Genomic DNA, 12,681 nt, shown 5'->3' on the forward strand with positions numbered 1-12,681 from the left:
CACTTGGGTTGTTACCAACATCTGGTGAAAATTTCATGTCATTAGCACCTCTATTAATATATTTACTGTGAAAAATGTTGACGTGTACAATACTTATTTTACCCGCTGTATATAAGAGTTGAGTTAGGGTTGGGTGATAAATCGATTTAAACAATTGATCAAATTTGCCATTTATAAAGATTTAATTTTGGGAAAATAGAGATTTTTTTCCCACCAGGGCACTCTTTGGAGCTTCTGTATTTCAGAGGTCACCCCACCTGTCCCTCAAGACGCTTGGTGCACAACATGACAATATGGCAGCTAGCAGAGAGGCACTGTTTCTTCAGTTTTCTGGAACTGGTTAGGTTTTGCAATCTCTGACTTGGAGCAACAAACACCTCATTGCAAACTCTTTTTAAACGCTCTTGCTACAAAAAGCAGGAGTACAACAAATTTGTTTGGACACCTGAAACAGAGGCACTCCGTTAAGTGGGAAACAAATCGATTAAAATCAAAAATCGAATTTGGGATTTGAGAAATTTTTTTTGGGCCATATCGCCCAGCCCTAAGTTGAATATTGTCGTAGAACAAAAAACAGTTACACTAAAAATAGTGACATTATAAAGGTGATTTGTTACTTTGTTATTTAAAAGAGGTTGTAGTTTTTTTTAATTGCAACCTGTAATTTATTTCAGTTTACTTTTATTAATTGTTCAAAAAAGGTTGAGGTGAGAAATAAACTACAATGGAGTTTGAAAACAAAATATCTGTGTGTCTGCTAAGAAACATGGGACTGGGGATTGGGTCAGCAGAAATAGTTTAGGAACCTCTGGGCTATAGCATGACAAGGTGAAATAAACACCTAATTATTGTGCAAGAAAGTAAATTTTGTTTCACTGGCAAACCCCGTACTACAATACAGATATAACAACGGTTCTTTACCTTTTAATAAAAACGTGATCAATACGGTGTCTTGTATAAACTACTTGATCACTTCGGTCTTTTAACAACAACAAGGTTAACTTCATGTAGTTTGCCACTTATTACAGATATAAGATGTCACTGTGGGCCTGAGGCCTGCATTATGGGCTTTACTAACTGCACAGTCTGCTTCTTCATTACCAATAATACCATCACAAAAAACAACATTTTAAAAGTTCCTGTTTCTGTAAAACACAGATGATCATGGACATCACCGACATCCATCATTAAAAATTCTAGTTTGTTAAGACATTATCTTGAAAAAGAAAAATAGAGTTCTGTTTGGTGCGAGATGCTGACAAGTTGGATAAATAAAATAGAGAAAAGTGAAACGACTGGCAGCTCTCCTGTCTCCAGCTCCACCATTCAAACTCTTACAGAGTCAGTCCAGGCAGAGCCATTTGTAAACTATCTCAACTAATCCCTTGAGTCACAGCAAGAGGCCAGTCAAAACAAAAAGAGACTAACAGCAAAACCTATAAATAGAGAGTGAAATACATCTATGATTAGGCTAGGGGGGATGGAGTGGGGAGTTCGTGAAACAATCACCTCGTCGCAGGCCTGGCAGCGGGGCTTGAGCCTCTCAGCGTGGTGCCGGCCGCAGTAAATCTGTCCATCCTGGTAGAAGTAGATCAGATCGACCAGCAGCTCGTTGCAGGACGCGCACTGGAAACACTGAGGGTGCCAGCAGCAGCCGTGTCCCGCCCGACTGGCAAACACAGCCATATCTCCACCGCAGATCTGTCTGCCACACTGGAAAAACAGAGGTGGTTGGGTGGAGGTGGGGTGCAGAGGGAAGGAAGTTAGATGGTATATGTTTTAACAAAAGATGGAAACTTTAATTTGCACAGTAATTTGCTCACACAGCCCCTGTGATCTTTGAATCTCGGCTGCTGTGGCCCCACTGTGCCCACAGGGCTCTGACGTGTTTTAATAAGCTTTCACATCTGTGCACTGATGCTGCACAAAAACTGGGCCTAAGCTGTAAAATGTGATCAAATCTGCTGAATTTTCTATATCTAAAATAAAAAWTTTCTGCACCTGATGGCAGATGGCTCCGGTCATGGTTACAGGGAAAAGTCTCACAACACCTCGGCCCAGATTTTCTTTTTTTCTCTGCTGGCTGAACAGACGAAGCTCTTTTTTCTCCTCCTCGTCCAGAGAGTTGCAGTACTGAGCCTGAAGCAGCAAAAACAAATTCATTTAGACCTACAGTGAGGATTGTACACAAACAGCATCAAAGCTDTTTTCACCATAAGTTTTTCTGACGGTTATTTTTCAGATGAGTGAGCAAATAGTTTGGATCATACGCAGTGATGGTGATGTTACCTCAGTATCGTGGGTCGGCAGCTGGTGCAACAGCTGTTTGATTCTGTATCTCTCCCCTGGACTGTTCACATAAGGCACCCTGTCATCTGGTAAGCAGCTAAAATACTGGTACACCTGTATGAGAAGGCAAGTATGCTCACAAAGGCAGAAATGAGAGACTAGAAACAGCAATTTCTCAGATTACAGAGCATTTTATTCAAGTGCTGACATAAATCCAATTGAGAATGTTTTCCTTGTTGCCTTGCAAACTGTCTAATAGGTTGAGTCTCTGCACGAACATGTCCAGGTAAGGCAGAGCATCTTCCGTGTCTGCGTAGCATTAATTTATAGCTTGACTCTGAGGCTGTTCTGCGCCACGGTTTCTTACCTGTTCGGGCTTGAGCCCAGGAGGAACCCAGGAGTACTCCTCGGAGGCGCATCCCGAGTCGTCGTCAGAGATGGAGTGCCTCTGGAAGTCCGATACGAGCTTCGTCATCATCTTTTCCAGCTGCCCCGGCACCGAACGCACCGCATGCTCCTCCCGCACACACTTACAGTGCACACAGATCTTCCTGTGGAGACAGAGACGGTCTGAGGCTTCGTCCTTCTGGAYGTCAGATCTGATTTACGACACAAGCGAAAGCTGATCAGGCGTCTAATGTTTCACTTAACACTGCAGGTGGTTCGCAGAAAGTTTTGAACCTCACACGCAACTAAAGGTGTATTTTKTTTCTCTTTTGCTGTCAAAAAGTAGATAAAACTGTTTAAAACTGAAATTAGYTTGGAAAAATGTGCAGCTGATTTTAAACTTATCTGAAAAGAAGCTCAAAATAGCAAAAACAAACTCAAACAAGAAAGATTCTCAAAGTAATTACATGGTTTTATACCACGTTCAAGTCATTCCAGTTGCTGTCAAACGTATAATTTATGAGCACACAGAGTTGGAGAYATGACGTCACAATCCGGCCCACAAACATTGTTCAGGCTGACTAAACTAAACCTGTTGTCAGAGTTAATACACAACTGTTGTCACAACATGATTGGCAACACAAAGAAACACAACAACCACATGGTTTCTGACAAACTGGGATCAGTTCGTGCCCTCTTCACCCCGTCCCCTCACGGGATCTGCATCTGGACAGGAGCATCTCTGCCAAACGAGCGACAAATGAGGTCATGGACATAAGCCTGGCTGTCAATCCAGACCGGTCCAGAGAGGGAGGCGGAGACCGGATCAGTAATCCCCCTCTGCCTCGTACTACAACCATCTTGTTCTCCAACCCTGCATCACATTCGATCTGAAGGAGGGTGTGACTGTGTGTGTGGGACTGGTGGAGTCAGAACAAAGTGCCCCGGGCTGAAAGTGTGGTGTGGGTGTCACGCATTAGAGTGGGTGTGACAATGTGGCGGCGGTATACAGTATCTACTTGGCGTGGAGTGCTACACTGTGATTGCGTAACAGCTCACCAGCTGGTGCTTGTGGCTCAAGTTCGTGAGGCACAAAGCTGCTTTATTCGAGCACCCAATCCCCACGGAACCAAAAAGCTTGCACACCCAAACACGGACCACTGGTGTACGGAGGAGTACTGCTCCTCTAGTCAACAGGTTCACAAAAACTGGGCACTCTAAAATGTTAGCARCTGCTGGTGACAGCTAAATAATTGTAAATGTTCTCTTTCCCTAATCATCACAAGGTAATTATTGAGAAGATGACAAAACGGTGACTAAAATAACTAAATTTTATCCAACCCTCGACTATAAGTGCTGCTAAAATCTATGTTAGAACCCTAAATGTCCATTGTTAGGAAGCAAACAGAAAACTGTAAATAGCAGCAAACAGCAAGTCAGTTTAGGTCAGGTTTATGGCACATTGGCACAAATCTGTGTCCAGCTGTGTTTGTGTTCCTGTTTTAACAGAAACAGAGCACAATCCCTACGCAAGACTTGGACAGGACAGTCAGAGAGCTGGTACGACAGGACAGATGGTAAAAACACATCTCAGTGGTTTATCCTCCACCAGTAGCTACACATAATGAAAGCATCTGCGATGGGTTTATTATCTGCAGGTGCTAACCCTCCTAGGAACACAAGAGTCTGAAAAAGAAGTCACAATCTGGAGCTTTTTAAAAAGGTAAAAAAGTGCTCTGAAGTGAAAAGTGTCAAACCATCTCTTTCTGCAGATTTCAACTAATGCCTGATTTGTGCTACACACTAAAATCAGTTAAATATAGTCTGCATACACAATGAATACATATAGAAATTAAAATACAGCATAGTTTGGACAAATCTACATATCTATTTGTTCTGAATTAGGCTTAACTAACATCTGATTGGTTATCATTTCTTTTGAAAAAAGTAACACAAGTAGTTCAGTGTTTTGTGCTAACAATACAGAACAAAGTAGTTTAAATGCTAGTTGGAGGAGGCCTTTACAACTTTAGCGATATTCACCTCTGCGATTCGGTCAGTACCAGCTGTGTGAAGCATCACCCTGTTTGACTGAACCACAATCCTGTGATGTAACAAACTAAGCCTTATCCACACTGGATAGGCACCACATTTAATTATGTTTATCCAAAAACTAATTAGAGTATCAGAATGAAGGGCGGTAAATAAAAAAGGATAGTTCAATTGCCGCAGTGGATACGTTTAGCCTGATAACCTGATGACTTTAAGAGAGACAGGGTCTTATTTTCCCCAACAGAATGTACCTGAACAGATGTGCACCTGGCCTTGCTTGAGTGAGGTCAGCCACAACTGTTGATCTAATTTGGTTTGGTTTTTTAACGCTGCACAGAGGTGAAACCCCAGGGGAAAAAAGATCTGTTCAATTCTTTTTTAGGAAAAAAAACAATAATGCATATTTTTTTCTGGAGTACGATGTGCTGAAGAAGATAAATTAGGACAAACTGAAATAATTCATAAGAAAATATTGAAATCCTGTTTTAGGATTAGTGTACAGTGTACTCTGAAGTACTACACTGAACCCAGTGGCTGTGAGTTTTACTACCAGGGGTCACGACAGATACTGCTTTGGACAGGCATCAACAATCTGCCTCAAACTTTGTTTTGCTGAACCACAACATTGTCACCGAGACTAAACGTACAGCTGGTGGTATTAAAGGGTTTAAACTGTTTACTATTAATGTTCATAGCTACTAAATGATTTAAAAGTAATTATGAAGCAAATTCACAGAGGAAATATAATAACAGATTGTTCCAACAAAGAGAAATAATTAGAACTGTAGAAAAAAGGACTAAAGGTTGCTCATCGTTGTATGAATGTGACTCATTTAACAGCTTATTCTTTTAGTCAGGGCGTTAAAACTCACTCTACTCTTTCCATGAACTTAAACGTGAATATATTTCAAGGTTTTATAGGATACACAATGGAGTTGTCTGATAGTCCTATGGACATATGGCTTGCACTTTACACACAAAACAACATAGTTAGACAATGACGCACAAGAACCCCTAAAGACACACAGAGAGTCTGCTTTCATCTCTCTTAATGACTGTTTCTGGTTCCAGTCCATCTAAGCCAGTAACGCAGTAAAAAAAAATGGAGCTTCCTCATTACCTTCGGCAATAATCATGACAGATTAGTCCCAGTCAGCGTGCTGAAGCTGTCCCATCCAGACTGAAACTAGAACCATGCCGTGTCCAYGAGTTTCTGGTGCCTGACAGCGAGTCACTGAGAGCAGGATGTGTCCCTGTCCAACTGATCACTTCTCTGTCTGCGCTGCTCTTTTCAACATAATGACTCCCACCCTCCTCCGTCATGCATGGGTGTGTGTGTGTGTGTCATCAAAAGGCTTCATCACACCGAATTCAACCAAACAACTATTTAAAAAGACAAAAATATTTCAATACTTTTACAAGCGGAAATCATTTTCAGACTAATTTTTAAATGATAGGCTGAAATATTAAAAAATTCCTGGAGTTTATGCAGAATTTTATGTGTAAAAGTGTGCCGACGCTGCCTGGGATGGGTCCATTTGACAGTCACACACTCTGCTGTTCCTCCTGCGACCAACCTGCTGTAACTGATTCACAGCACGACAGGATCGCTGATGTCACTGTTAATCAGGAAAAGAGCAGCAGATTTTCAGCCTGCGAGCAATGCTGTGCCGCATTTGTCATTTTATGAGATGAAGATGGCCGCGCAAAACATGAAAGTGTCTCTGGAGAAATACCAAACTCTGAGAAATACTTTGAAAAGTCACGACACATCTCTTCTGATGCTGTTCACTCACCGAGGCTTAAAACACTACTCTGACATCATTTCAGACACTCTATGCTAAACACCACATCCMGACTTTTTAGTTGTGAAGAATTTCAGCTTCTTAGCACTGATGTATGAATACACACCCAGCATGTTTTAAACATTCGGCCTGTCCAAAAAAAAAAGGTAATCTGAAACTTGGTCAGTTACATCGCAGCTTAGTGTCACAGCAACTAATCAAAAGGACAACTGTCAGATTGATCATCTGTACATTTTATTATTTTTAGTCTTAATTTGATATTTTATTTACTGTATTTTACCCATGACACTCACCAAACCTGTCAATATACCAAACATCATCTCTTGTTACATGATGTACRCATTTTCTCAATATTTCCATTATTTTTACTGTACATTGTTTGTGTGCACRTAAGTATGCTCATTTWGTAATCCTGGGTGTTTGTACTTATTTTATTCTAGTGCGCTTCTTTCTTTTCACTTTTATCTGATCTGAACAGTTGCAGCTGTAATTTCCCTTGGGAATCAATAAAGTATTCTGATTCTGATCAATACAAAAAMAWTTCTCTAGAAAACAAATTCTTTAGATAAACTACTTGCTGGTCATTATTATTACACTGTGGACCAGTGTGTTGTTATTAAAACTAATTGTAGATCGAGTACAGCAGCCATATGTTGATCGTTTAGATCCGAGGCTAACATCGGGGGTATGACAGTGAGCTCTCCTCAGATCTGTCTCCAAGAAACAGATGGGTCTTGTCCCATAACTCTCTGCCACTTAGATGGGACTGAGTAATTGCCACATGGCTTCTGAGACTAATAGCACTGGTGACTTCGAAGACTTTTGGAGCCTGGTGGGGACCCGTGGGTCAGAAGTAACTCAATTCACTTGGTGCTGAGCAGCGGAAGCACCATCTGCCCCCCACCTCAGTGGGAGCTCTGTCTGAAAAAGCCCGGGATGAAGATGGATCACTTCCCTCTCAGCGAGCATGAGCAGCTGAGCCTGCGGCCACTTGGTTTATCTTCTCCATCAATGAAGGTGTGACTCACAATTGCTTATTAAAGAGGATGCAATTAGAAGCAGACTCTGGGGGTTTTAAAAAACGACCTCTATAAATCTCAATCATCTAATAACTTTCATGTTGCTCATCCTCCCAGATCAGCTGAAAGACTTCAGATCGCTAAAAAAAAATCATTTGTTTTTCTCCTCTCACCAAACATTAAAAAACAGAAAATAAAGTGGATTATTCTGCACCCCTCATAATGTTATAATATTATACATAATATTATTTGTTTATTTACCTAGCTGTGTAATAAACCTGATAAGGTCAGATAAGTTAAAAAAACATTTTTGTAATTTACAGTGAAACGACTAAAAGTGGGAAATGGTAGTTCAGTGGTCAGTGTCACTGCATCGTTATCCTGAGGCTGCAGGTTTGAGTCCAGATTGCRTCAGAAAGGGCATCCAGTTTAAAACTATTAGCAAATCTGTCACATGACTTCACTTCTGTGACAGCCAGTGAAGGAGGGAGCAGCCGAAAGAAAAACAGTACAACAACTAAGACTTGGAAATTGAAATGGACTGACTGAACTACAGATTTTAGTTTTCAGCAGTGAAGGGTAGCGAAAAATGATAAAGTTAAAAACACTTTGATCTTACAAATCAAGACATATTCAGGCGTTTACACAAGAGAAATGATTTTTTTTAAACTAGTGTAGATAAATGAGGTCAAGTTCCCAGAGTTGTGTCATTTTTGTTTGGCTGTTTGAGGAACTCCAGACAGTTGAAGCTAAATGAGAACAAGAACTGGAAGGAAGGACGTGAGCAAACACATCAAACCATAAGACAGCAGCAGAAATGTGAAAAGACAGATTCTGTGTAGCATTAAACCTAAAATCAAAGTGAACAAATAAACCTCGATATTCACATTTGAGACTCTATAATCACATGATCTCTTTGGACAGTCATGTCTTTTTTAATCATGTAAAAGTAAACATTCAGAGATGTAATTCATTCAGCTCTTTGGGAGGTGCTCTGTTATTTAATCCCCTGATCTCTTCATGTTTTTTGTTCGGGATATTTAGACAAATGGAGCCCAATCCCTGATAAAACTTTTCCGCAAAAATGAAAGGAAAAAGGGAATGATTAAAGACTAGATTAGGATGGATATACAGTCCTGCTCTCCATTAGTGGATCCTATGAAGTTTAAGTACAAAGTGTAGAAAATCTGAAAAAAGTTAGGTGAACCAAAATTTTTCTTAYAGATGTTTAATGCAACAGAGCAAAGTGTTGTTTTTGAAACAACAAAAGAACATAAACAATGGGAGGTAAAAATTAGAAAAGCATAAAGTTAGCTGTGGCTCTGCTATTGAAACCCAGGCTTTTAGCTAGAGAGGTGTTGAGAAATCGTTTCAATGCACTCATCGGTTTTGCGACGCTTCATTTTCATGTAACAACACTCTTAGGGCGCCATGCCGGATCCCCAGCGTACCAGCAAAAAAATAAAAAAATTAATAAATCTGGTTTACCCAGACATTCCACAGACATTTCTCTGGATCTAACAGAGGTGCAGCTTTTACTCTCAACCACATTAGAAATAGGGTCAGATTTAAGGTGGGGGTGGACCTTGGGTCTTGGCAAACTTTTGTTTCAGATCCAGAAGTCATTCTGTGTGTTGCTGAATGTCACCGTTGCCTATACTGGGAACGCACACTGAGCATGGGACACATGTTTACAGAACCAGGGGAAGATGCTAAAGATGTTGATAAAAAACAAAGAAAAAATTGTGCTGGGCTTGGATAGAAGAGGAGCAATTTTAGAGCTTTAGTAGCTGTTGTGAATGAAAGCCTGGCACCCTACAGTGTAAATCAGTATGGAAACATTTTTACTTAAGTATTGAATTACAAATGAGAATAACATGTGATAAACTGTTAGTTCCCCTGTGGCCTGAATATGCCAATGAATGAGGACTTTAATATTTTAAAAAGCCACGTTATTCCTTGTTTCAGTGTCACAAACGTGCTGTGTGAGGACATCAGAACGGCTAGTTTCAAACACAAGAGCTCCAAAGGATATAAAGCCACCTCCAAGGACCTTGGTATTCCTGTTTTAACAGTGCACAATGTTATCTAGAAGTACGCCAAGCCGGGAGCTGTGAAGAACCTCCCTGGCTGAGGCTGTAAGGGGAAAACTGATGAGAGAAGTCTTCAAAGGTTGATGCAAATGGTGGATAAAATACATTTAACATTCAAAGACCTGAAGGCCAACTTGGAAACTCTAATCATGGTTTTTCAAGTACTGTACGCCTCATGCTAAACCACGCAGAGCTGTATGAGCGAAGACCAAGGAGGAAACTGTTGCTGAAGATAAGAATGACCGGAATGATCTTTGCCAACGAATACCTGGACAAACCACGGTCCTTTTGTGAAAATGTTTTGTGGCCAGATGAAACCAAACTTAAGCTTTTTGGCAATGAGAATAAATCACTAAAAAACATTTTAAATTTTATTTAAAGTTGTTTAGTTAAAAAACCCCACACAAAACAAAACAATACATAAGTAAAGGAAATAAGAAATTTGCATTATTTATTAGGAGGAACAACTTTGTGGAGAGAATTATTATTATTATTATTATTATTATTATTATTATTATTATTATTATTATTATTATTATTATAGGTGGGCCACGTGCCTTTATGGATGGGCTGCATCTGGTTTCCAATAACTTAAAAACTCTTCTTTTATTAGTTTCTATATTTTTGTGTGTAGGGGGTGTAAGTCAGTATTACATGGGTGACTTTATGTATCATAAAACAGAGGCACAAAGTCGGGAAGATACAAATCTAATGACAAATAACCACCTGGGCTACAAACATTTTCTTAACCCTCGTCTTATCCTGTAATTAGGACAACTGACATTACCAACTTTTAAAAACTGTTACGGCCAGAGGTCTTTCTTCTATGTTTATACTAAAGCATGGAATGACATTCCTCAAAACATAAAGTCCATTTCAAAACTACAGCCCTTTAAGAAGAATCTTGTCTGCCATCTGCTGGACACTTTTTGTTGTGCTCATATTTAGACGTCCTATTTTGCAAATGCTGCCTTCCTGAAATTTGGTATGCTTGTTTGTCTTTGTGTCTATGGTGTATAATGATGTGATTGTGATGCTGTATTTCTGAGTGTTTTATGTGCTGCAGAACAGGAACCTGCTGTAAAACAGCAATTATGCTGAGTCAGGCTTGATTTTTAGTGATCTTTTCCTGTTAAATCAATAAATCAAATCAATCAAATCAATAATGTACAAAAGGCAGCTGTAGTTTAGCTCAGTTCAACGCACCAAGCACATGAAATTTAGAGGTCCAAGAAGAAAATTGACGATTCAAAGTTCTCTGTAAATCTAAAATTTAAACGCCTATTCAGTGTCTAAAATTTGATTTTACTCCTTTAAATTTAAATTTAGGTTTAGATTAAATTTTGCTCAACTTTAGTGTTGACATCTTCTGATCTGCATGCATCTGAACCACATCCAGGGAGCTGAGCTCTCATTATAAACCTGCAGTAATTTTGTGTTGTCCTCTTAAAACAGTGTGGTCTCACACAAAATGTTTTACTAAACTCTGACTCACAGAAACATTTTAATTTAAAGAACTGACTTTAATTACTGGAATGTTTCATAAATCTTTCATCCATGTCTAAAATTTGACCAGCAAGTTAGCAGGTATTGGACTGAAGTGAAATATCAACAGAATTGATAAAGACTACATAGATGTTTTGTGCAACTAAAAACAGAAAGTTTATTTTCTAAATGTAAATGTTGCTTCAAACAAGCTATGCTACATTTAGACCAAATGCATTTTGAGCATCAAGAGCATCTGGTTTACATGCAAAGTCAGTGGTGGACGCACATCTAGGGGCGTCTAGAAGCCGAGCAGCATGTCTGGTGCGTTTTGAGCAGCGGTGCCCACGTCATAAGCGTTTTCTGTGGGTGCAGCCAGGGCTGGACTGGCCATCTGGCATACCGGGCAATGCCCGGTGGGCCGACACACATTTATGGGTCGGCCCGGGTCTGTCATGAACCAAAAAATTTATTATAAACAATTTTTGTCGATCACGACAGCCTATTGGTTGATTTTCATGATCAACATTAAGGTAAGCTAATGAAATCTCTCTGAACTCCTCGGCCGGCCGGCAAGACCCTCCCCTTTTCAGCCAAAGTTATAAATCCTGCCAGAAGCTGCTGCCGGTCCGGAGTTGGAAAGAAAGAAGCGCTGGACAAAGCTCGTGGAGAAACTGGGGGGGCGGGGCATAAAGGTCCCCAAGTGGACGCAGCAAAATGTGCAAAAATGAGCAACATGTTTCCCTCAACAAGCCACAAAAATATCTGACTGACCGACCGTATATATGTTAAATAAAACCGGGAGGGGGAAAAAAAAAAACACGGCTTGGAGCAGCTGGCTCTGCTCCTCACCGGTCAGCCGGTGTGTGATCTGGCTGGGTTTTCCTGATAATAAAAACCCATAGAGATTGTGTTTAAACTCCTCCCACTCGATTCACCGCTTCTGCCGTAGTTAGAGTGAAGCTCAGCTAGCGGGACATGTCCCGACTCTTCAATTGTTGGTTAGCTAAACCTGCACCGTTCAACTAAAAATAATATAAACTCCTGGACCTTCTGGACACGTTTAAGACTCTGGCTTCAAGCTGCTGCTAACTGCAGCTTCTCTAAATGCACAGCCTCACCTGGTGAGTAAAAAAAACAAACAAGTATCATTGTTCTGCATATAAAAATAGTTTAATTAAGGCTTTGTTAGTGAAAACAAGTAAAAAAATCAGCTCTGTCAGCAGGTAGATCCATATATCAGCTAATTATTCTCTCCATGGTGTCCAAGTTCTGTTTGAAATGATCAGTTTGTTGAACAGTTTGAACAGGAATATTTTTATTAACAGTCTGATTGAATCAGCAGCTGTATAAATGTTAGACTGATGGTTCAGTTGTTCAGGTTCATTTATGGTTCTGGTGTTTACTAAAATGAACACTTTTTTATTACTGAAACATAACTACAGCTTCTTAAGATAAAATGTGATTAAGTTGGTCTCTGAGTGTGTTCACGTTTTAAAGCAGATTTTTATATTTTTTATGTTTAAATAAATAAATAAATAAATAAATAAA

The 12,681-nt window shown here is 39.9% G+C and overlaps 1 protein-coding gene across 4 annotated transcripts in view; it reads right to left on the minus strand.

The window, feature by feature from the left end:
* prickle3 (prickle homolog 3) overlaps positions 1 to 12,681 on the minus strand; it is a 34,081-nt gene that overhangs the window by 5,813 nt on the left and 15,587 nt on the right. For 3 of the 4 annotated variants that reach the window (XM_014022704.1, XM_014022706.1, XM_014022705.1), the window contains 4 exons: positions 2,657 to 2,840; positions 2,290 to 2,403; positions 2,002 to 2,139; positions 1,510 to 1,713 (listed from right to left, as the gene is read on the minus strand). In XM_014022704.1, the coding sequence (XP_013878158.1) occupies positions 1,510 to 1,713; positions 2,002 to 2,139; positions 2,290 to 2,403; positions 2,657 to 2,840 (640 nt within the window). Of the gene's footprint in view, positions 1 to 1,509; positions 1,714 to 2,001; positions 2,140 to 2,289; positions 2,404 to 2,656; positions 2,841 to 5,848; positions 5,953 to 12,681 lie in introns of those variants that run through there. The other variant, XM_014022707.1, reaches the window with a different exon arrangement.

This window comes from Austrofundulus limnaeus, unplaced genomic scaffold (genome assembly GCF_001266775.1).
Source record: "Austrofundulus limnaeus strain Quisiro unplaced genomic scaffold, Austrofundulus_limnaeus-1.0 Scaffold339, whole genome shotgun sequence".
In the NCBI taxonomy this organism is placed as follows: Eukaryota; Metazoa; Chordata; class Actinopteri; order Cyprinodontiformes; family Rivulidae; genus Austrofundulus; species Austrofundulus limnaeus.